At 27.0% G+C, this 26,805-nt stretch overlaps 1 protein-coding gene across 4 annotated transcripts in view; it reads right to left on the reverse strand.

The window, feature by feature from the left end:
• LOC147816856 (ras-related protein Rab-34-like) overlaps positions 1 to 26,805 on the reverse strand; it is a 101,577-nt gene that overhangs the window by 6,966 nt on the left and 67,806 nt on the right. The window contains exons 1-6 of one of the 4 annotated variants that reach the window (XM_087161565.1): positions 20,068 to 20,129; positions 18,557 to 18,727; positions 16,059 to 16,175; positions 8,781 to 8,882; positions 5,633 to 5,697; positions 3,441 to 3,568 (exon numbers count right to left, since the gene is read on the reverse strand). In XM_087161565.1, the coding sequence (XP_087017691.1) occupies positions 3,441 to 3,568; positions 5,633 to 5,697; positions 8,781 to 8,882; positions 16,059 to 16,175; positions 18,557 to 18,561 (417 nt within the window). In that variant the 5' untranslated portion in view covers positions 18,562 to 18,727; positions 20,068 to 20,129. Of the gene's footprint in view, positions 1 to 1,620; positions 1,711 to 3,003; positions 3,065 to 3,440; positions 3,569 to 5,632; positions 5,698 to 8,780; positions 8,883 to 16,058; positions 16,176 to 18,247; positions 18,522 to 18,556; positions 18,728 to 20,067; positions 20,130 to 26,805 lie in introns of those variants that run through there. The other 3 variants (XM_087161507.1, XM_087161595.1, XM_087161534.1) reach the window with 3 other exon arrangements.

The raw sequence follows: 26,805 nt of genomic DNA on the forward strand, positions 1-26,805 counted from the left end.
ACCCCAGAGTTCACCTGCAGTTAAAGAAGTGGCAAAAGAAATTGAATTCTAGTATAAAAGAAGTAGAATTCTTGGCAATTCAAACATAAGCATTAGCACAGAGAAAGAAAAGGCTTCTTCTAAATACAGAGAATGAATAAATATAAATGAAAAATAAAATAATAAGAATAAACAAAACAAAAAATGTGAATATTAACTGCAATCAAATTAAGCAGAAACTACTGTTTTATATATGTTTCAATCATTTATATGCTGTGGCAGTCAAAATCACATTGAAGTAAATTTACTGAACCAAGAAATAAATACTAACCTCTTCAGGGGAAATTTTTTTATTTGATTTATTTACTTCATACTAAAAGGAATTTAAAAAGATAAAAAAAGGGCAATACCGTCATGTGGGGCTACTTTGTGCAGTGGGGGCTACTTTGTGCAAATTCGAATTTGGCACTTTTCAAGTGCTGTTATCAGTATTATGTTTTTTTCACGTTAAAAATGTGTGGAATTTGAAGATAGAAGTCTCCTCTATTACTTTAAAATTTTTTCGAATTTTAAAACAATCTCAGAGTGTGTTTTGTTTATTCAATGTCAACAACTTTTGGAGAAAGGCCAGTTTCCAAACCCTAAACAATTTAGATACAATATACATATTATATTTTAAAATGCAAAATAAACAATATCAAAATTGTTTTTAAATTATTACAGAGGTCATACATAAGTCAAGAACTTTTTTTTTTAATAAGATAAAAAAAAATGGTGTTTTCTGATTTATAGTCATCCTTGTTTCTTTTTATAATTACTATTGTTGTACACAAAAACACATTTTAAAAATAAAAACAAAAATTTTGGTTTTAAATCATTATGTGTTTGCTTACAAAATGTGTTCTTACTTAAGGTTATATAAAAATATAAGTAATGCAAAAATGTTTTTGCAATAAAAAGTAAAAAATCTTATTATTCCTCCAAAATTCTAGATATAAAAATTTTTTTTTTTGAAAACTATTATTGAAATTTTTATATTTAATATTATTTAAAATGTTTTCCTTTATTAATTCTTAATTCATAGGAAAAAGTTTTTTTTATATTTTTTTAAAGGTGAGGGGAAAATAATTTGACTTTTGCAATAATAATGAAAAACTGTCTAATAATGCAATAACTGCCTAATAATGCAATAAGTGTCATAAAGTTTTAATTTTTAAAGTTTTTCATTGCTGGACATTGATTTGTATACTTAAATGTATGGTCTTAATGTAAAAATTATTAATATTAAGATAATCATGAGATAAAATGTTCAAAATTGTTGTTTTTATTCCCTTCAAGTTTCTCAAAAAGTTTACGTTTTGAGAAAATCATTTATACAAATATATATATATATATATATATATATATATATATATATATATTAGATTGTTTTAAATTTTTAAAGTTTCTTTTGTTTTTAACATCACTTAAAAATGCTGAAAATTATAATAAAGTTAGAATAAAAATAAATAGAATAGTATTCATAAACTAAATAAGCAAAAAAAAAGTTACGATTTACATTAAAATAAAAGAAATGCAAAAAAGAAAAAAAACAACTGAAGAATACAAAAAAAAAAAAAAAAACAACTGAAGAATACAAACTTGTTTTTGAAGATAAAGGCCAATATTCAGCATTAATTGTGTTCGCTACTTTAATAGTCTCATTTTCTGTCATTTATAAGCAGAATTCGCCTGTAAAAAAAATATCAGGTAATAAGAAACCCTAAATATCAAATTTTAACCTAAATCAAATTTCATAGCTAAAAGAGACATTTTGTTATTTAAAAGTCAAACATTAAAACAAAAAACCTGAAAATGCTTATAAAAGAAGTTTTGTATTTTAAATAATTTTTGTACAATGGTTATAACTGTAAAATATAAATTGTAAGACAATTTTAATTCTGATACAAAGCTGAATTTTTTTATTGTTCCTCTTACTCTTTAGTGGAGTAATGGACTGTTATAGTTATTGATTAATTTTTAATAAAGCCAAATATAATACACATTAAGCTTAAAAGTGCTACTTGAGCAACTTTTAACTTTGCTTTTCGGTTTTGCATTTGAGATCTTAAAGCTGTTTTACAAAAGCTCGTTGTCGCATAAAATAAAAGTTTTTTTTCGTAAATGTTATTTTTATAGCCACTTTATAAATTATGTGGACACTCTTTCAGAAATTGAAAGTTACACTTTTAATAATATATGCAGTCAAAATATGGCAAACATTACAAAGTTCATATCTAAAATGAAGAAACATTTTAAGAAACAAGTGAAATAACTTAATTTTTAGAACAGTATAAAAGATTCATAGCAGACTGGTGACTCCAGCCAGTTTTGTGAATCAGTCACCTTGTGGCTACGGGGCCACCAAATCTAGATAGAGACGGAAAAAATAGAATTATAGCTTTGCCTCCAGTGTAAGGCACTTAAACTGTGGTTTTATTTATTTTCTTTGACGAAAGAGCTCCAAAAAAAAAACTCTTAAATAATGTGATTTTAAAAGTTAAGCATGCACATACATAACCTTAACCCAAGTGGCAGAGTAACTACGAAAAAATAAATACATAATTAAATTCTGTCAATGTTTCTTAATGTTTGAAAATGCTGCTATGCATCCATTCAAATTATTCAAAAGCAATTTGTCACATATACACTTAATGTAATGTGACAATTTAATTTCTAATTTTGCATAAGCCTTTAATTTTTCTTTAAACGTTATTCCTTTTTTTTCTTCATTATAGCAATGTTTTAACTTTCTTGTTGACTTTTCTCATGGTCATTGCGGTCATCGTACTTCCTGTGGGGAAAGTCAACCAACCCCTCCATTCACACCTTTCTTTTTCTTCTTTTAATTTTAGGGGGGCTAACTAACCAATCTCTTTCCTTTAAATTTCAAACTCTCCGCCTCATTGGTCGTAATTTTTCTGGTCCTATACCAGTTAACGAATTTTTAAGTCATTTTGAATACGAGCCTTCTGGGCAGGTTACCTTTTTTTAAATTCTCCGCGATGCGGACTTCGGTCCGTATCTTCCTTCCACGATTATAGAACTGAAAAATAATGTTAATCATTATTAATCCAATTTTCATTAAATTAAACTAATTATTAGTTTTTATTACATTTTATAAAAAGCGAATATAAATATTTTATCCTCACAATCAATACAACGGTTAATTTTTTTAAAATTCAAGACAAATGCATAATTTATTAAGTCATGCCAAGACTTAATTGAACATCAAAATCTATTTTTAACTCTTTATTCTTTAATTTCTCTAACCACAAAAGTTAATTTTAATTACCAAGCACTCAGAAACTTCTTGTTCCTGTTTAATAAATAGTATGATTACAATTTAAAAATTCAATAGAAAAATTAATAAAATATTATTAAATTGAGAAACACCATGATAAGAATATAATAAGACTTACAACTGCATCTTTCTTGGTACCAACTAAAAACAGCAATATTTTGCTAGTGCATTTTGAAGTTTCATCAAGCCACTTGGGTATGTTATATAACGATGAGAGGACACAGAAATCAAATACTAAGATCACAACTGCAATAAATACATCAAAATAAGAAAACAAAATATTGTAAAGCATGATTTTAGAATAATAAATAAATACAGCAAACTCTGCAGGGCAAATTCACTTGTAAAGTGTAATTTTGTCTAAATTGGAAAATTTCTTATAAAAGCAAATTTAACAGCAGTAGCAGGAACATTTATTAAATACACAGAATATTCTTATTTTTATTGAATTGACAATGGTATATGATGTAAATGAATTTGGGTGAATAAATGTAAATGAAATTAGCCAAACAGAAATATAAAAACTTAAAATAAAAACAAGTAATGGACCTAAAATATGTTTCTCCTAGATAAATACATGGCTTGATGTGAGATTTCAAGACATTAAAGTCGTCGCAGTAGACATTTTCTGGAATGTTCTTTAGAACCTTGGCGAAAGACTTTGTAATGTTCCATCGACCAACAACACCAATCAAGAACGTTATCAGACAAATTCCTAAATTTTGTTTACATTCCTGTTTTTTTTTTGTGCTCCCATTTGGGTGAACCCATAGTCTGTCAGCAGGGGTAGAATTATCGGTTACAGCATCACAACACGTCTTTTCGGTCATGATTTAGAATTAACATATAATACTCTTTCTTAGGGTCTCTTAATAGTTAATGTTAAACATTCAGGTTATGTAAATTGAATGGCTTCATTACTGACTTCTTCATGGCCTTCAAATAATGCGAGGGTAAACTGGTAGACTTGGCATTCTGATAAACACTCATCACCAAAAGTGATTTTCACCGCGGGAAAGTCTATATGGGTATCATTTGAGTGACTGAGAAACTAAACATTCATAAGTTAACTGACCTCTTTACTGGTCAAAGTGTGCTGAGATGTTCATTTGCATAAAAGAGTGACATTACCTACGATCAAATCTTACATAACATGTGTGGGATATAAATATTGACTATGTCAGCCTTCAAGATAGAAGCGAGTTAGCATATCTTATATACTAGTGAATCAATGTTTAGTAATCGTAGTGGTAGTTACGCCACAATACTCTCTCACCAGAATTTTATCATGGATAGAATTCGATGAACGGATACCAATAGTTGTCATATTGGAGAAGGACCCGGAGAGCTGTGTTCAGTCGACCGAGTTTTGAGCGTTTGTCGTGAGAGTCGTATTAAGTTAACGGTGGTTGCGTGTGTGGTCTCTCCTGTAGTGCTATTAGCAGTCGAGTCTGTGCAGGATTTCCGATGTGTAATGAGACTATACTGTAATGTGTAAATGAGCAACAGCATGAGGAGGACAATGCCGCAGTCACAAATAGCAAGTCAACTGTTCAATGTGGACCATACATCGAAGTATGGCGTGTACAAATCACGTTCGCAGGTGAACTATGGAGGGAAAGGAGTTTTCGACAATGTCAATCTTCATCTATTAAAGGAACCCCCAAGATAGAATTGAGTTAGCATGTCTTATATACTAGTGAATCGATGTTTAATAATCGTAGTGGTAGTTACACCACGCCATGCATATTATCTTAGAATTGAAGTAACATTAATCAAGTACTATATGCAATGTATTTCTACAATGAAGTACAATTCACTTCTGTAATCACAATCTTTAATATATATATTTAGAACTTTGATCAAGTAATGAATCATAAAAAAGAACACAATCAAAGCCATAAATTATTAGAGTTTGAAAAAAAAAAAAAAAAAAAAAAAAAAAAAAATATCAAATTTTGTGGAATCAGCATGGAGAGAAATTCAAAACCAATTTGCTGGATACAAATGTATTGGTTTTGATTATTTTAATTAAATTTCTGTTGGAATTGTTTTCTAAATTGGTAAAGCTCGCCAATTGGATATTAGTTATAGATATAGTTCATACTTAAACATCAATCTATTAATGTGCAAGTTTTTATAATTTAATTTTCAACATTAGTTCTGTAGTGGTTACTGCGTATGTTAGTGCTATATAGAAAATATACATTATATGAAACTGTTCGAAAAAAAAAGAAACATAAAAATTAGTAATTTATAAAAATATTTTGTTTTTAAAAGGGGGTTAGTAAAAATTGATATAATGAGAACCTCTTGCTCCTCTGTAATATGAAGATGCAATGCATTTAAACTTTTCTTGTCCAGCTGTATCCCACCTAAAAATAAGCAAGAAATCTCAACAAATCACAACATCAAAAATAAATCAACAGACAGAAAATAACAATATATATGTATATATATAGTATACTCTTAATATCTGAAAGTTGAAGGGATGATAAAAAACGTCAAGATAATGAGTTTTCAAGAATAATTTCAGAACCAAATATGTTCTAAAAAGTAAAAAAATAATTCTAAAACGTAGACTTGTGGAACATCAGAATAAGTACTAATAAAGATATTTGTATAATAGTTGACCATATGTCTAAATGCAGCAATGATAATTTTATTTTTAAAAGCAACGCGAAAATAATTATACAATTAAAAAGATTAATTTACAATAAACTTACATTAATAGAGTTTATTAAAAAAACCTCTAAAATCGCGGTCTGTCCACATTGTTTTCGAAATTACTCATCAATCAATTTTTCTATTTAAAAAAATAGCCGCCAAGTCATCGTTTTCCATGTTCTTGGAGCATTTCATGAAACACTTTAATAAGTGTGCAGCTTTTTTTCTTCCGACACAATAATGTTGAGTGGTGGTATGCAATGAGTTTCAGAAAAAAAAATCATTCTTTACTTTGAAAAGTATTTGACATAACAAGGTTTTCAAGATATCTAAGTGTGAGATATTGAGAGTATACTGTATATACATACATATATATAAGATTATTTTCTGTATAATTTTTTAAATACTAAATTTTACTAAGACTTTTAATAATAAATTTTACTTTTTGTAATTTACAGGGCTGCCACAGGAAAAAATGGACAAAATAGTTGCTTTTAGTAGCCAAAAGCATGAAAATAGTTGCCTAAAGAAGAACAAAAATTCATCAAAAATATGACTAAATTTTGTTAATGACTTAATTGTCATATACCATGATCCATTTAGTCAAGTTGGTGGCAAATATTATAATTTTTATTTAACGTTAATGTTCTAGCACAATTTTTCCTTTTATCAATACTTTATCTAGGAAATATATATAAATATATATATACTAGTGGGCTGCGCCCCCTGCTCGCTAACGCTCGCCAACCCCCGAAAATTGCTACGCAATCTTATATGGTTTGCTTCGCAAACCAAGCTCGCTTCGCTCGCTACTAACTTAGATACATTGCAAATTCACAAAATTCTAAGAATTCAAAACAATCATTCAAATCCATATAACGACTTTTTGTTTTTTTAAATTTACATCTTTTAAGTAAATACTAAGTCAGTAAAATAAATTTGAATTCAAATAAATGACATGTAATTCGTTAAACCTATTAGTAATGTGCTATAGTATAAAATCTTAAGATAAAATTTCTAAAACTGATATCTCTTTAAAAAGGTTAAAATTTTGGCTATAATTAAGTCTATTAAAAGTTGAAATAAGTGAATTACAATGGAAAAACCTGTATAAACAAAACATTGAATTTCGGAAGAAATCACATTTGGTGAGAATGCTCTCTCTTGTCAAAAAATACAAAATAAACTGACCTCAAATAAAACTCAAAGGACTTCGAATCAAATAATTTAGGAAACTACTATCACGTTTAATACAAAAGGAAGATTCATTAACTAAACAATAAAATTACAGCATCGCAGTTCCAAAAAAGAAATATAACACTCACTCAAAAAAAAAAAAAAAATAACAATTTACATTCTAAATAGTCACCATAGCAACCACAAAACTCTTCTCGTTACCATCTATAAACTGATATATAATAGATAAATTATTTAACAAAAAATACGATGCGCATAAGCACATAATATTTTACACTCTGGTTATTTCAGTTTCCGTTTTTAAAAGCGCTATATGTTGAGCCACCTCACCATGTGACATTCTTAGCCGCAATGATTGGTCGATTTTCTAGCGTTGCCATTCGGGGAGTTGTAATGAGGCTTTTTTTTATCGCCGTGTAAGAGAAATATATATATAGATACACACACACATATATATTGTGAAAAGTGATTACTCAAATTTGAAATTCACTCATTGTAATATCGTATTAAAAATTGTTTTTCATTTTTACCTTTAAAATCATGCAGAATTTTGAAGCAATAGCCATTGAAAAGGCGATCGAGACCGAAATAGACTTACAAAGGAATCTGCAGATTGAACGAATTAAAAAGTAAAAACTCAAAATTTGCACAAAAAAACATTTAACTAATAAAAACATTAATTTGCACAAAAAAACAAACATTATAATTATAAAATAAAAAAATAACAGTAAAAATTTATGTATATAAAAATAAGTAACTTAAAACAACAACTTAATGATAAATCTTTAGTTTAATCCTAAACCAATGTAACATTACTATCTATGTCCTGTTATCTAAAGTAGTACGAAAGCACATAAACCTCCTAACTCATAAACTAGTAACTGAAAGTGTAATGAACAAATGTGGTCCCATTACCTATTTTAAACCTCTAGCATTAGTAACAATTCATAACAATAAAAATAGATCAATAGACAGAAAACAACAAATATATATTAGATTTTCTTTGCAAAATTTTTTTAATAGTAAATTTTACTAAGAAGTATAAGATTTTTAAATGAATTTAATTTTTCTTAAAATCCTTAAAAATTGAATACAAAAGAGAGAAAAAAGTCAACAATGGTAAACCTTCTAACTCATAAACTAGCAACTGAAATAAACAAATGTGGACAACTGTTATGAACAAATGTGCTCCCATCGTCTAATTTAAACATTAGTGATTTGAATTCTGAAACCAAAAATAACTAGAGGAACTGCTCCTGCATAGTTTCGAAAGGGAAATCACAGCTGCTAAAAAAAGTATCATCTTTGTTAAGATGACACTTTCAGCTGGATTTCAAACTGAGGAAGAAAGACCAAATTAGTTAAGCTGTTTCATTAAAATCACTCAATTATCACCACTATTTCTGAGCATTAGTTTTATGTTTATTTAAAATTTAGACATGAATTCAACAAATTTAATCACTCCTGATTACACAATACAGTGAGCTTAGTAAAAACACTTACTACTACTAATTATTATCTAAAAGATAAACAGTTGAATAATTAAAGGTTAAACAATGAAAAGATTAAAAATTATTTAAGACAATAAACTCACAGTTGCAATATGTAAGGAACTCCTAATATATAAAATTTTTCTGCTTCAAAATCTACCCCAATAGTTGCCTTGTAGTTTGTATCAAACACTTGTAGACAAAACCTTAAAATGAATAAAAAATTATGAATAAATCATGAGCAATACTGAACACGCTAATAAGCAATTGAACAATCAAAAAATATTATTTTGTGTGATAAAAGCATTTTTTGAATTATCTCTAAAAAGGAACAACGATAGGTTAAAAACTTCTGATACTTCACATTTATAACAGAAACATAAAAAAAAAAGAAAAACAGATATATAAAAGCAAAACTTTTGATAAAAAAAAGAAAGAAAAAAACAGGAATAAATTAAAACTAATGAGCAATAGGTACATTAAAAAGAACTTTTTTTCTCTGCTTTCGATGCATTACTCTAAAAAGTGTTGGATAAAATGATCTCTGAAGCTATAAATTTACAACCAGGAATTGTAGTTTTTTGGGAACTGAAACTTTTAAGTCATGTGACTCTCATGCATGTTTTTCAAGGTCTAAATATTAATTCAATACTGTTGTTATATTTTTATGTTTTATTACTCTTTGATTTTCAGTTCTCACTTTCTCTTTGTGTATCGTCAACTGAAGGAGAATTCTTTTCCTTCCTCACTGCTTGTAAAAATGTTTTGTCCAAATGCATCATTAAATTTCTATATTGCTTGATAAAGGAGGATTCTACAATGATGCTAGTTTAACTCATTCACAAATTAATCAATTTAAAAGAACTTATTTTTAGCCATTCATCGTACTCATCGCCTTCACAAGGTAAGATTTACTACCTTTTTCCTATCAAGATTATGAGACTGAAAGTATAAAATAAATATAGTGTGCAAAAATTATAAATATATTATTTGAGAAAGAATATAAGCTATTTCAAGCTATATTGAACTTAAATATAAATAACAAAATAAGAATGCATGCATCATTTACTATTTAGTATTTATGTTGCACGTAATATATATTATATATTAGAATAAATTGATTATAGCACAGTTATTAAATAGCAATATATAAGACAATAACTCTATGTATTTGCTAAGAAATATAAATATAAAAATAAATATATAAAAATGAAAGAAGTGTGATAAATAAAACTGTTTACAGTTTCTTAACTAGTGAATGAGTATATAAAATATAAATATTGGCTGAAATTCTAAACATAAACAATTATTATTTTATAAAATTTAAAATGGCTTTATCAAGAGACTCTCAATTGATAGAAAAATTAAATCAACACAATTATAGTCATTGGAGTTTTAAAATGTCAATGCTACTCATTAAAGAGGAATTATATGAAATTGTAACAGATACACCTCCAAATCCCATTACAGCAGATTGGGGTAAAAAAGATAAAAAGGCCCGCGCACTAATAAACTTATGTATTGATGATAATCAAATAGTTCACGTTCGTGAAAAAGAAACTGCTAAAGAAACATGGGATACGTTAAAATTAATACACGAAAGAAGTAACTTATCTAGCAAATTGTTTTTGTTAAGAAAACTTTACAATACGAAATTAGAGGAAAGGGGAAATATGATAACTCACATTACTAAAATTTTAGAGATAGTAAACAAACTTAAAGCAATAGATGAAAAAATTAGCGATTCTCACTTATCAGCGATTTTACTATGCTCAGTACGACAAAGCTATGACACACTCATAACAGCATTATAAGCTAGACCGGAAACAGCATTAAATTCCGAGTTTATAAGAAGTAATCTAGTTGACGAAAATAATCGAAGAATAGAAAATAACTATGCGTCAGAAAATCCGAACAAAGCATTTCAAATTAACAGAAAATATAAGAATAATTATAAGAGGGAAAGTAATAAATATTGCACACATTGCAAGCTTAGAAATCACAATAATGCTGATTGTTGGCATTTGAAAAAAACTCTTAGTTATCAAAAACCAAAACAACACCCAAACAAAAGAAACTCAACCTCTTTATGCAAAAATACTAGAGGTGAGGAAAACTATAAGAGCAATACGCAAAACGGAGAAGAAGTAGAAAATAAAATGCGAAATTTAACTTTCTTAACTTCGAAATCAGATAGAGAAAATTGGATCATTGACTCTGGTAGTTCATCACATATTTCTAACAATCAGGAATCATTTATTAAAATAACTGACACAAACAAAAGTGAAGTCACCATAGCAAATGGGAACACACTAATGTCATACGGCTCAGGAGAAGTTGAAATTATCACTAAGACATCAAACCATAAAATAACACTAAAAAATGTTCTCTACGTACCAGACATTGAAACTAATCTTCTATCAGTTACCAAAGCAACAGAAAACGGATGCACTGTAACATTTAGCGAAAACAAATGCACGATAATTCATGATCAGGAAGTTTATTTAGAGGGAATAAAAAGAAATAATTTGTACGAAGTGAAACTAAATAATGAAACAAATCAAGAGTATGCTAAATTAACCAACATGTGCGATAACAAAAATTGTATTGAAATTTGGCACAGAGACTAGGCCACAAGAATTATAATTCGATCGAAAAATTGAAATTAAATGATTCAGCTACCGGAATTGACTTAAGTCGATGCAAACACAATAATGTATGTGAAAATTGCGTACAAAGTAAACTCACTGACAATCCGTATCTTAAAACAACTCAAAACAGAGTTACTAAATGTCTTTTCACAGTGATATCTGCGGTTCAATGAAAACTCAGACGATAGAAGAAAAATCATATTTTTTAACCTTAATTGATGACTATAGTAGACATACATTTGTTTACCTTTGAAAAAATCCGAAGCACTAACTAAAATTAAACAATACATAGCCATGGTGGGAAATAAATTTGGCAAAATACCCGAAAACTTAAGAACTGATAATGTTGGGGAATACCTCAACAAAGAAACAGAAAACTATTTAAGAGAAATGGGGATTAACCATCAACTAACAGTACCATATTCACCCAGTCAAAATGGCGTTGCTGAAAGAAAGAATAGATCTTTAATTGAAATGGTTAGAGCGCTACTAACTCAGGCAAACCTTCCACATCATTTCTGGGGAGAGGCATTGCACACAGCAAACTATTTGCAAAACAGACTAGAGACTAAAGCAACCAAACTTACACCGTATCAACTATGGACAAATAAAAAACCGGATTTATCTCACATTAAAGTATTTGGCTGTAAGACTTACACCTACATTGACCAGACTAAACGTACAAAACTTGATAACAAAGCAAAAGCAGGGATATTCGTTGGATACGATTACAGATCCAAAGGTTATCGAATTCACCATGAAGGAAAAAATATAACAATAGCACGCACAGTTAAATTCTTAGAGAATGAATTTCCATATTCTAAAAGCAATAACGAGCAAACATTTCTTAAAAATGAAACTCATGATCAAGAATCCATTGAGAAAACACACAATGAAGATAAAAATAATATAATTGAAATAGAAATTGGAAACTAGTTAGAAGAAGTTGACACATCAAGTGGCAAAAACACCAATCAATTTCGCAGATCAGACAGATCTAACAAAGGAGTACCTCCAAACAGATTCTCGTACATCTTACAAGAAAAAATTACGAATGAACCCTCAAATTGGCAAGATATAGAAAATATGGAAAATATAAAGGAAAAACAGAACTGGTTAAAAGCTACTGAAGAGGAGATTAAATCCCTAAGACAGAATAAAACCTGGACACTCGCCGAACCTCCAGAAGATAAAAGAATAATAGGAAGTCGATGGACGTTTAAAAGAAAATACAACAACAAAGGAGAAATTGAAACATATAAAGCCCGTCTCGTAGCGAAGGGATTCTCACAAAAATTTGGAGAAGATTTTTATGAAACTTATGCGCCAGTAGTATCTTACACCACCATAAGAACTTTCTTAGCCAAAGCTGGACACGAAAAGTTAACTGTAAACCATCTCGATGTAAAAACCGCATTTTTGCACGGTGAAGATGTTTATATGAGACAACCAGAAGGTTACGTAATTCCAGGGCAAGAAATGAAAGTATGCAAACTTAACAAAGCTATTTACGGTCTCAAGCAAGCAGCTAGAGCATGGAATACAAAAATAGCCAACTCTTTGAAAGATCTAGGCTTTACTCAAAGTGAATCCGAACAATGTCTTTTCAAGCATAAGAAAGAAAATGAATCAACTTACATTATAGTCTACGTGGATGATATACTGATAGCTGGAAATGAAGACAAAATAAATGAAATAGTAGAAAAGCTAAAGGAAGAGTGTGAAATAAAGAATTTGGGAGAACCAAGTTACTATCTTGGAATCAACATAAGAAAAACAAAAAATGGAATCTACACTATCAATCAAGAATTGAAAATAAACGAACTGGTGAAGAAACTCAATCTTCAAGAAGCAAAGCCTTGCAATACTCCAATTGAACCAGGCTACATAAAGACAGATGGGGAAGAAAATCTTCTACCTAACAACTCAAAATACAGACAAGCAATAGGATCATTACTCTACATTGCCACAATTAGTCGACCAGACATATATGCAGCAGTAAACCTATTAAGTCGTCGAAACGAAAATCCAAGAAAGATGGACTGGGAGCAAGTTAAAAGAACAGTGAGATATCTAAATACAACAAAAAACTTTGAACTGTTTCTAGATATAAATTGTTCACCAACACTAACAGTATATGCAGATGCTGATTGGGGTGGTGATCGAAAATCAACCACAGGAAATTTATTTCTACTTGGGAAAGCACCAATACAGTGGTATACTAAGAAACAGACAAGCGTAGCACTATCATCAGCTGAAGCTGAATATATCTCAGCAACTCAAGCCACTCAAGAAACTTTATGGATTACAAAAGTTTTGAAAGAATTGGAATTAACTCAAATATTACCTATCACTCTGTTTGAAGACAATCAATCTACAATAAAGATGATTGAATCACTTAAATACACAAGTCGCACCAAGCATATTGATATCAAACTGCACTGTGTACGAAACCTCCAACAGAATGGGACCATAAAGCCCGAATATTGTCCTACAAAAGTCATGACAGCCGATATACTCACCAAACCTTTACCCAGACCTGACTTTCAAAAGCATAGAATGAAACTGAACTTGCAACCTGATACAGATTCAGAGATCAAGGGGGGATGATGGATAAAATGATCTCTGAAGCTATAAATTTACAACCAGGAAGTGTAGTTTTTTGGGAACTGAAACTTTTAAGTCATGTGACTCTCATGCATGTTTTTCAAGGTCTAAATATTAATTCAATACTAATGTTATATTTTTATGTTTTATTACTCTTTGATTTTCAGTTCTCACTTTCTCTTTGTGTATCGTCAACTGAGGGAGAATTCTTTTCCTTCCTCACTGCTTGTAAAAATGTTTTGTCCAAATGCATCATTAAATTTCTATATTGCTTAAAGGAGGATTCTACAATGATGCTAGTTTAACTCATTCACAAATTAATCAATTTAAAAGAACTTATTTTTAGCCATTCATCGTACTCATTGCCTTCACAAGGTAAGATTTACTACCTTTTTCCTATCAAAAAGGATCATTAATAAGATAATTTTTCGACTTACATTTATAACAGCAACATGAAAAAAGAAAAACACACATAAAAAAAGCATGACTTTAATTATCGCCGGACAAGACAGGTTTTCTCAACAGCAACATCTCCAACAACAATGACTTTTGTCAGTCTGAACTTATAAAAATGTAAATATAGTAAATGTTTTTTGAAGACACACATATTGAAAATTCAAGTTACATTTTCCCTGGCATAATTATTTCAGTTACAGTAGAGCCTTGATTATCTCTGAAAAGTCTTTTATTTCAATACTTCTGTTAATCGAAATTGATTTTGAAGTGTTTTTTTTTCTTCATGCATACTTATTTCTTTTCCTATTTAAATTTCAATGCCCTTTTATGTAAGTAAAAATGTTTTATTATTCGGTGATATTAAAAATAAGAATTGTTAAATACTCAAAAAAGATATGTTTAATAAATTGTATTTCATTACAATTAAGAAGTTGTATGAATATTATAAATAAATGAAATGAACTTTGAATCAATGACATCAGCTAAGAATTCAAAATTAGATATTGCTACAATAAATATACAAACTTTACTTTCTAAAAATATTTTGAAAAATGTATTGTAACTTAAAAAAAGGATCCTTAAATTTGAGGAAAATTCCAAACCTGAAATACTGAGTTCTGGTGAAAAATAGGGCTCTGAGAATTTAATGCACCCTGGGACAATGTTAAATCAGTTAAAGAATGCTCCCTCGATAATATGATTATTTCCATTGGGTACTTGCACTACAAGAAGATCTCCCATACCCACACATGTGACCCATGATGTTAACTAATCTTTATTAGCAAAATGGCGTATTAAAGTTGAGCCAAGTTTCTCCACATAAGTTAGAATGTTAATTAACGTTAAGTTAATTAACATCGAATTAGTTGAAATATAATTCTTTCTCGTCTACTTCTTTTACTTAACTTAGATTCATTATTTGTTTATGTATTTTATTGGAACCGTTATATATTTTTGTTTTGTGTACCTGGCAACTTCGATCAATAATTAGTTTATGTTCCACATGGCTTCAGACCTGTCTTTGCTGTTAAGTCTCTATGTAAATATATGGTGAAAGAATCAACAACCAATCAAGATTGAGATACTCACACTACGCCATTTGCAGGTATCCCTCTGTCTGATGTAACAAACTTACTTCAGACATTAAAGGTCTTACTTTATTTGAATTAATTCATAGTAAGCTAAAAATGATTAGTTCAGTATAATAACATATATTTTAGAGTAGAACTAAAAAAAACATGATTTAAATCTTCATCAAAAAGCCATAGGCAACTCTCTTACAATTATTCATTTAAAATTACTTTAATAAGAAAAATACCATAGAAACGAGAGAGAGAAATAATCTTACATTTCACATTTCGAACTATTTATTTTATGGCAAGCATTGTGAATCCGGTAGGAAAAGTTCATTTCTCCATGTGGTGAACAATCATAGTTGTATGGCTAAAAAGCAATAAGTGAAATTTTAAAACGTTAATCAATAAATAACAATTATACATGTTTTTGTGAATCAAATCATTATTGACAACTAACATGAAAAGTTGCTGAAAATTATTTTATTATTAATTTTTTACTACATATAATACAATGGTCTCTTGTATTCAATAATAATAAGAACAAACATGTATGAAAGTTACAACAATAAACTTAACATGTTAAGCAACATACCGAGCTGGTTCCAAGAGTTCTTTAGCAGTTACACCATTTTCCTGCTTTAACTTGATCAATGTCAATTCAGTCATAGTGAAAGGTATCAAATACATATAATCTTTAACTCGCTTTTCACTGAAATAATTCCAATTGTTTAGGATCATACAAAATACAATTAAACAACCAAAAAATCTTAAAGGACTTTTGAAATGAAATCATAAGTTTTTCTGTATTGTTTAGCTTTATTCATTCATATATAGCACGAAATAATTATTTCTTATATTTTAGTATTTTTATTATTCTTTTGAGGTCAAAATGCAGCAAATTTATATTTTGTTTGAAAAAATTCATAAAAAGAAGTTTTTAAATAATAACATGTAATATAAGTCCTATAATGTATAATGTTAATCCTTCACTAAATAGTTTTTTTCTTCCTCTTTTTTGAATCTAATTTTCGCTTAATCATAATACTTCATTAGAAAGTAGAAATTTTTCTCCACTTCCATAAACTTTCTTGTCTCCAGTTAAATAAACTCAGTAAATATTAATGGTTACCTTTTGTAGAAAAATATCCAACATTCTTTTTCTTATCTAGGGAAAAACTATTATTTGGAAAGGAAGTAAAAAGTTTCTTTTAAAACAAAATTTCTTAAAACTTTATGTTAATAAGTAAATCAAAATTAACCAACTACCTGTTGATTCATATGTTTATGCTTATTATCATCTTTTTCAGAGTACAACAAAAGTTTGAAAAAATAATGGACATTAAATATAGCTTAAAAACATAGAAAAAATATTACAAAAATAGAAATTAAATTTTCAAAGCATGAAAATTAATAGAGTCTATTTCAACAAGATATTTTTAAATAATGCAACAACCATTTTTAAACTTTTATCAACATTAATTTTACTAATATAAATCTTTATATCAAGAAGCTGGGAGAAAGCTGTGCACAATTCTTATTAAAATGTAAGTTGTGGAGAACACTTTGATTAAAATTTATAAGAAAGCTAATATGAACTAATTTATTTAAGTAATTAATCACAAATTAAAAACTGCCAGTAATTACATAGGCGTCAGAATCTAATAAAACAAATGGGATTGATGAATTAGTCACATCAATTATAAATTAGCTATCAATAATTTTAAAATAAATTTAATAAATTTCATTCAACGTATTTTATTTTAATATACAAATTAAATTAACAAAAAAACAAACACTGGTTTTCATTACTGTAATAATTGTAATTTGATTGAGACAATTATCAGTCAAGATCAGTAGACTACTGATGGACTCTGGTCTACTGATGGAACTATATTTTAGAGTGAATATTTTTAAAGATACATTCTCTTGTAATTAAATTGTTATTGCAGAAATTGTTATTGTTAGAAATTGATCAACTTGTATTAAAGTTTTTAAATTTCGCAATATGATCTACAGATTTAGTTTTTAGCCAAGTTAGAGAAATAAACACCTGTACATTGTTTCTAGATTATATTAAATGAAGTGTGATTGTGCTTTTATTTTTATTTGTTAATTTGTAAATCACTCTAGTTTTCAGTAGTAAATTATGAGCATGTTAACTAAAGACTATAATACTTAAGTAGTTTTAATCCGAGTTTTTATTTAACCCAAACAGCCAACACTCAATATAAGGACTCTTGCTGACTTAAACAGAGCACTGAAATTATAGTATAGTGAGGTAACATGTATAAAATAACGGTTCTAAAAATTTAATTGTTAATAATTCTTGCCAGGTAGGTAAATTTTTTTCTGCAATTTAAAAAATAGATAAAATACTTCTCTTTAAATACTTCTTTTAGGAATGAAAACATTTAATTTCAAATGCTATTATGGAAAGTTTCATGGAAAGTTCATTCCAGTAAATTGTATATTTAAATATACAATTTACTGTGTTTTGATTAAGAAACTAAAAAATTTTTCTTGTTAAATTTCAAAATTAGATACTAAGATTGTCAACAGATGGAATCTATGGCTACAAACACCATTGTTCCAACTGAAAAAGTATTTGCAAGAGTGTCATGTCTAAATTGTCATGTAAACTTGAGCAGGTTTTGCTACATATGGTAGTCATTCAGAAAAAATTTCCTTCTGTTGTCTTTTAATATTATCAGAACTTTTGTTCAATTATGTGCAAAAACTATGTGTGAATTATGTGCATTATGTGTGAAACTAAAAAATTACCTAGTTTCTTAAGAACAGTAGCAAAGCACCTAATTCTATCACCTTCATTTTTTCTTTGGTTAATATTTCAAATTCTAGGTCATTTTTCTGGCAGTAGGGCAATAAAATAACATTGCATGCATCAAATAGCAAATGGAACTTTCGTATCTTACATTTTAATGAAGAGGTCTATGCAATAGGGAAGCCAACAAAAAAGAATGTAAGCTATTTATAGAAATGCAAATGAAATAAGATGAGTCATTCTATGATATTGCTTTTGAAAATAAAAAATACACACAATAGCAGATAAAGCTAATTACTAATAATTACTTCATTCAAATTATTTTAAAATAGAGTCGTTTAAAATTGCACCAAGAAATGACTGAACGGAAACAATCTTCAACTTGATTGATGTGACCCTAATTAGTACCGCTGACTCGACCAAATTAGTATACACCTCTGAGTAGTAATATTAAAGATCAAGTGGAGTGCCCTCTATACCTAGATAAATATAATTATGAAAAAAAATTAGAGACAATAACTAAAAACACACAAAATACACTGAATTGGTTAAGTAAGAACATTTTAAAAAAGTACAATGTCATTAATTTTGAAACTTTACAAGAAACTTGATTTATGAGTATTTTACAAGATGAAGTTTTAAATAAATTTTATTTAAAACTGATTTTGCCAGCTAAGTGTTACACAATGATTCAAGATGCAACAAGTTTTCAACTCTGATAAAACTAGTGCTTTATATATATATATATATATTCTATTCTGGGAATTCAAGGCTGAAAACATACCATTGAATCATAATTAGATTTATATTTCAAAGGAGGAGTTATTTTTAGAGTCTCTTTTACTTCCATATTAGGAAGCATTAATTGATTTTCCACAATGCGTAGAGTTACAAGGTATGTACAAATGGAACCTAATTACATCAAAATCTGTAAGTATTTAATGCGAGACCGATGGTTTTGGCATGTCTCTTGCTGAATAACGTGTTCCAATAAACATCTGCCGGAACCATCCGGAGTTTTGTCCACCCCCTCCCTTGTGGAGAGTGGATGTGAAATGTTATAGCCACCAGCCTACCTTTAAATTAACCTATCGATAACTTATTATGGCTTATGACTGCATTATTAAAAAAAAAATACAACAATGATAACAGGGATGTAGCCCTGTTATTATATATATATATATATATATATATATATATATATATATATATATATATATATATATATATATATATATATATATATATATATATATATATATATATTATTTCTTAGGGAAAATTTCACTTCATAATTCAACCTTTTTGATTTAAGTTTAAAAACTATTTTTTATCACAATCAGGCTGAGTTATGAGAGCGAATGCAAAATATATGCTTAGTGTGGCAAAATGATCGATGCACAAAAACTAAGTGACAGTACAATAAACTACACATAAATATTTTTGAAAATTAAAAAGAATAAAACAATTTCAGTACTTAAAAAATTAATAAAAATAAGAATCAAGGAGGAAAAATGTTTTAAGAAATTAAAAAGAATGCATGAAGAAAGATTTTAAGGAATAAGAGCTTTAAAAAAAATGAGCCCCACACCAGACTCCAAAGAATGGAAATTAGTACTTGATAACAATACTGTATTTTTTACTGAGGAACCAAAGTATTAAACTCAGACATGATAAAAGTTATGGTATTTTTATTTATTTATAAGATAGACAAATGATTCCTAAAAGAAGAAATTATCTGAATTTTCTTCAATGTTTTTTTTTTTTAAGTGCTTAATTTTTTTTCTTTTTGTATATAAAAAATAAATAAAAGACTTACAGACAAAAGAAACATTAAAGCAAACAGATTCCTCCTTTATTGAACTAAACGAGGCTTTAAAAAAAAGAAAAAAAAGACATTAAAGTTTGTCTCAAGTATTTACTACAAAATCGCACAAATCTAGCAGGTCAAAAAGAAATTAATCAAATGTATGTTTCAAGATTCACATATTATAATTAATAATACTGTACTAAAAATATTGAGATTTTAAAAATATTCAAAATTTAGCAGTGGCAACTGCTGAAAAATTGATAGAAAAACAACAATAGAATTATCGTATCAGATTATTAATATTTAGTTGCGCAATTTGAATATTCTGTATCATAGTAATATCTGTATTTCAAGATATTATGTGAAAATCAACAGCAATAACTGCAAAAAAAAAAAAAAAAAAAAAAAAAAAAACGTAAATCAAGTCTGCGAAAAATCAATTACACAAATAAATATGTGATTAGAATTTCTCGCTTCTTAATAATATTGTATAAAAATATCACGATTTAAAAAATCATGACGATATCAAGTAGCAAAAACTGTAAAAATCTCAATTGAAAAAAACAGTAGTATCCTCGAAAAACAAACGATAATAATAAATACATGAATTGAATTTTGCGGGTCATAATAATATTGGAATTTTAAAAACCATGAGAAAATCAGTTGCAGTAACTGCAAAAGAAAAAATAAAACATCGAAATCAGGAATTATAATGATATCCAGCGGGTTGAAATCTCCATTTACAGTTATCATATAAAAAATTCAATCTAATTGTAGCTAAATAAAAAACGAGAGCAAATATATAATATTGATTAAATAATTCCCTTATTACAAATCGTAATTTATTACTCATTCAAAAATAAAGTTTAAAAGGAATGAAAAAAAACACAATTTTTTTTCTAGAGAACGATAATTTAAATGTTAACTATTTCAAAATTACTTTGAAGATCATAAACTTAAATATTTTTCTATTCGCCTCCGTGGTTCATTAATTTTAACCGAAGGTATTACAGATACAAGATAAGAGTTAGTTATTACAGATATAAAGCATAAAAACTCAAACAAATCTGCTGAAAAAAAGTTCTTTTGGATCTCATTAAGTACTCAAAAAGAAAAAAAAAAGGTGCTTGTAAAAGAGGTATAAATTTCATGTTAAGGAGATTTTGTGTAAGTGGTGAAATTTAAATTTTTGATCAGCGAAATTCCGAGAAAATTTTGTTGAAATATAAATTATTGATTTACGAAAGTCTGTGAATCAATGATCTTGAGATTCGCCGAATTCTGCAAATTAACAGAAGAAAGACACATGCCTGATAAGAACAAAAATTCCCAATAATCAACTTTAAAATGAATTTTAAAAATCTAATTAAATAAAGTCAAATATATTAAAAAAATAATAGTAGATAAATAAAAAGGATTCTACCCATACATTATTAGCCCTTACTGTTTACATTCAAAACTGCAATGAATTTATCGATAAAAAAAAACATACCTTTGGCATCTCCAAGACTAGAAAATATAGAGCTGATTTTACAAAGAATATTTTCTGTAAGTTCGCGAAATTTTGCTATCATTGGAAAACTATTCCAATTATACACCAATTCCTAAAAGAAACAATATATAGCTGTAATGAAATATTACAAGTTATAAAATTATAATGCTAAGTTTTATAGTGTAATGAATAAAACAGTTTAACACATTGAATCAACAATAATATATATACATATATATATATTTATACACAACAAAATAAATAAATACAAGAAAACACGAAGAAAGTTCAGAAAAACAATAACTTTCATTTATTGTGCATAAGCTGCAAGTAAACAGAACTCATTAGATAAGTTCAAAATAAAGATAAAACAAAGGAAAATAATAGACATAAGAAGAAAAAAAAAAGGGGTGGGGAATAACTTTTTTTCTCTTTATTATTCCCCCCTTTTTTTCTTCCTATGTCTATTATTATTCCCCCTAGAGATTAAAAATGCAATCTGAATATTTAGTAAAAATGGCTGCTCTAGACACAGAAGTTACCCATAAGATTTCTTTTTGTGAGTAATGCAGATTTTTGCTAAACATTTTTAAATAAAAAAAATTACAATAATAAAAACAAATTCTGAACAAAAAAAAATCAAATTTAATTTAACAAAAAATAGCTCAAAAATAATATTGACCCACCGGGGGAAGGATTAGGTAACAAGCAATTGTCCTTAATTAAGACAAATAACCTATTAAAAATACACATAAAGCATTTAAAAAATTTCGTCAAATAATGTTTTTTTTTTTACATAAATGAAAATTTCTTTCGGAAATATCAACTTTGCTATTATCTCATAAAAAATAGAAGTATATTAAATTTAGAAATATTTTCATAATACTCTTTGTTATCTTGTTTTCTCATTTAATACTAAAATAATACAGTTACATTCATTGTGTAAAACATTTACAAAAAAAAATGGATAGTTTTAAATCATATATTGAATAAAAATAGGGTAATTATTTATACTTAATTCATGAATTCATTATAATAAATAGTACAGATCTCAGTGAGCAATGAAGTGAACTCAGTGAACTGATGTGTCAAAATAATTACTGTTTTTTGAAATAAATTTCCCTTCAAAGTATAGAATTTTTTCTCTAGATACATCAAAAATAAATTTGAAAGCTAATTTAGATCATAGTTTAAAAAGTCCTTATTAACAAATTTCCTAACATAAATTTCTTCTCCTTCAATTTTTTAAAGTTGCAACACCTAATATTTTCCTTATGTTTCTCATGGCCAATCATAAAAAATGAATCATTTGATCAGAATAAAAATTGCAATTTAAATATTATTTTAAAATCAATGAGGTTAAAGTAATTATTTCCTTAATTAAAACTTATCTTTAAAAATTATACTTACATTTAAATTATAATTATATTTTGTTAAAAAAATTCATCAACACAAAAATTGTAGTTGGGTATAATATTAGGCAGGTGAAAAACTGAAAACTTTAGCCAAAACACCATCTTCTTCACGTATAAATAAACAGCAAATTCACAAAATACAGAATATGAAACTTCTCATTGAAAAACAAATTATGAAAATAATTTTAGAAACTAACAAGTAGTAGGTAATAAAAATTTAACAGAAAAAACTAATTACAAAGCTTAAGAGCAGAGATTCTTTTCTTTTAAAAAAAATAAGTGATATAATTCAAAGATGATATGAAAAACTTGTGATACCAATGATATACTAACAAAACTCATGATATATTAAAAATTTAGAAATGCAATAAATAATACTTTTAATATTTATTTGTGTTTAGAAATAAAAACTTGCTATTAAACGAAATTTGAAAATATTTACAACATTTAGATAAATGACTTAGTTTAAAAGAAAGAATGTGTGTAAAATATTCAATTTACAAATTTTTTTAACAACAATGAGCTCATAAGTAAATAATCAATTTATTTAAAAAAATTGATATCAAAAATCTTAATTTAAATAATGATAGTAGAGAATAAAGATAGAAGAACTTATAAAATGTAAACTTTTTAAAATTGTATGATATTTTAAGAATGTAACAAAAAATAATCAAAGTTTAATTAGGTTTAACTTAAAAGTTTAAAAAATTTTTGCAAACAAAAAATTATTTTAACTTAGGCAAATATACTTTCAATGAAATTCATTATACTACACTTAATTTTAAAATATTTAATTTTCACTTGTTTCTTAAACAATCAATTTCCTTTTTAAAATCAAAATAATTTGCTATTTTTTGAAAGGTACCAAATATTAAAATAAAAAATTAGATCATAACTAAAGTAATAATAAATAAGCTTTCACTACACAATAAAAGCTTTTTCTAAATCTAATTCAATGAAATCTTAACAATTACAGTTACAATTAATAACTAACAAATTTAAATTTTGATTTTTCAATTTGATTTTAACAAAAACATTTAATTTATCAAATATGGTATAATTAAAATAAAAGCTAAAAATAAACGTAAGATAATTGTTACTTTTTTACATAAATTGACATCACATGAAGAATATATATTAAAAAATACTGAAACTGAATATAAACAGACTCATTGAATATTTTTGACTGGTAATTTAAAAGCCAACATAAAGAAATAAAGAGTTTATAACAAAAGAATATGGTTAAATGATATTTGGAAAAAATAATTAAAAAAATTGTGTCAAAGATTATATTCGTTTATTTTCAAAAACTTTATATAAAAACTAAAGTTTAATTTTTTTCAATAGTTTTCTTCTTTCAAAAAATGAAGTAGAAATAACAAGAGAAATAGTTCACACTACTTCTTGTATATACAAATAATTACTTACAATTATTTATTTTTTATTAATTATTTTGATTTATTATTAAATTATAAATACAAATATCACGTGTATCAGATATTAATATCATCATGTGTATCAGATATTGGTTTTGGATTTACCAATTAAAAAAATGTTTTAAGTCATTAAACTTACCAATGCTGGAACAATCAGACGACCTTTCTGGGACACAAACTTGACAGATTTTCATACTACATACTTTTCTAAAGGTATAGAATTACCAGCTAATCGTTGTTTTAAGCTTGGAACTTTCCTAAAACAGCAAGTAAAATAAACTGCTTAATATTTTTAAAATTCAAGAGTAATAATTTAAATGCTACGTTGCAGAAAAAAAAGAGCTAAAGTTCCAAAATGAGATAAAATTATATTACTTTAAAAACTTACGATCATAAAAAGTTTTCCGCAATGATATTTAAATATAGACTTGTTTTATAAGCAAGACCTTTAATGGAAATTAAGAATAACCTAACATAGAATGGAAATTAACAAAGCAATTAACATAAGCACTTATATTTGTAACTGCCTAAATAATTGCTTCATAATACATATTTCACTTGTTAAACAATAGCCCTAACCAACTTAAATAATAGTGTTTTTAAATTTTACTATCAATTATAAATTGTTGATGACCACATAATCAATGATGAACTAGTGAGGGTGTGACGAAATAAACAACATTGCAAGTGCATAAAATATACACAATAGTTGTAATTTACTTCTCCTCAAACTTCTTTTATTTATAACACAGCTACAAAGGTATAATTGGAAGGCATATCAGCCTGGTAATTAATGAACATAAAAAACAAACAGAAAAGAATTGAATTCTAAAGATATTTTAATGTTTTTTTCAGTTTAAATTATTAACATGCGTTAAGTGATTATTCGAAATTTTAACAAGCAATATTTGAGAACAAAAATTGCTTTTTAAATAAAAAAAAGATCATCAGAATCATGCTCCTCTAAATTACTTATGTCATTAAGAGTGTCCTAAGAACCTGTTTGTATAATTAGAAAACATTTTTTTATCATTTTAACATTTTTAATTACGTTTGTATAGTTATAAAATTTTTTGTAATTTTTTAATTCCTTAAAAAAAACAAAGATTAAGTAGTTTCAAAGAAATTTAAAAATATTATTCATTTATTATATAAAGATATTTAAGAAACTATGTAAGATGCAAGAATTCTAAATAGATTACATTTACAGATAAAGACAAGAATTTCTATAATCATTACTAAAATAAATCTTACTCCATCATTTCTGAAATAGCACCTTGTAATTCTGTATTTCCTCCTTCCACCATCATAAAGAGAATTGAAGCATGAACATAAGTATAAACCACCGGAGACCACTCTAATCTCAATATATCAGAGCATTTTGCTGCTTCTTTCCAATCACATTTAAAGCTAATCAAAATATAATAAAGTTTGTCATATAAACAATGTATGTTCACAATTATAAAAGCAAGAAGGTAATTAATTCTGAATAATACTAGTGGCACCATAGCAATTCCCAATAAAAAAGATAATGAAATTTTTTACACTCTTGCTGAACATTAATAGACAGTTGATATGTGCCAATGACCTAGATACCCAAAATGTAATTTTTAGAACAAAATGATAAATACTAACTATTTCAGATAATTTATCATCTATAATTATGTGAATAATAATAAGCATAATTAATTAAAAAATCTCAACTTCTAAAAGCGAGGAATACAAATACTAATAAAAATGATATAATGAAAAAATAATCATTAAAATGCATATTATTAAAAGTAACAACTAAAAGGAGAGTTATTTTAATAGGACATAATTATTTTTCACATCAGTAACTAAGAGTTGATACAAAATCAAAGAAAAACTCAATATATCAGCAAAGCTGTCACTTATGTTTTTGCTTGTCTGCAACTTTGAGATAAAAGACTAAATTAAAACTTTGTTTTTTTCATCTTCCCAATTTTAGGCAAGTAGTACAAATAGCTGATAGTAAAAATATGATTATTTATATAATCATTTGCTTGGGATTTTTCCTTAGTTCATATTATCCTCTAAAATGTAGTGCACTTAAGAATTCTAAATTATATAGATTTAATGTTGCAGTATCAATTTATGCAAAGTAACAGAATTGCTCAAATTTGGAAGAATGGGTTATATATTTAATATTTTAGATTGCATCAAAAGAACAGTAAATAACGATGAGAAATAATAGCAAATCCACATACATTTATCTCAGGCATAAGAGAAGAAAACAAAAAAAAAAAAAAAAAAAATCTTAAATGACCTAGCAACTAAAATCATTAAAAAAACGATATTTGTGTAATAATTTGCACAAAAGAAAACATTTAAATTATTTGCATACTTATTTAAAGTCTTTTTACTTTGTACTTAGACAGTCAAA

The sequence above is a fragment of the Parasteatoda tepidariorum genome, chromosome 1, assembly GCF_982258835.1.
Source record: "Parasteatoda tepidariorum strain Cologne lab strain chromosome 1, Ptep-v5.0, whole genome shotgun sequence".
In the NCBI taxonomy this organism is placed as follows: domain Eukaryota; kingdom Metazoa; phylum Arthropoda; class Arachnida; order Araneae; family Theridiidae; genus Parasteatoda; species Parasteatoda tepidariorum.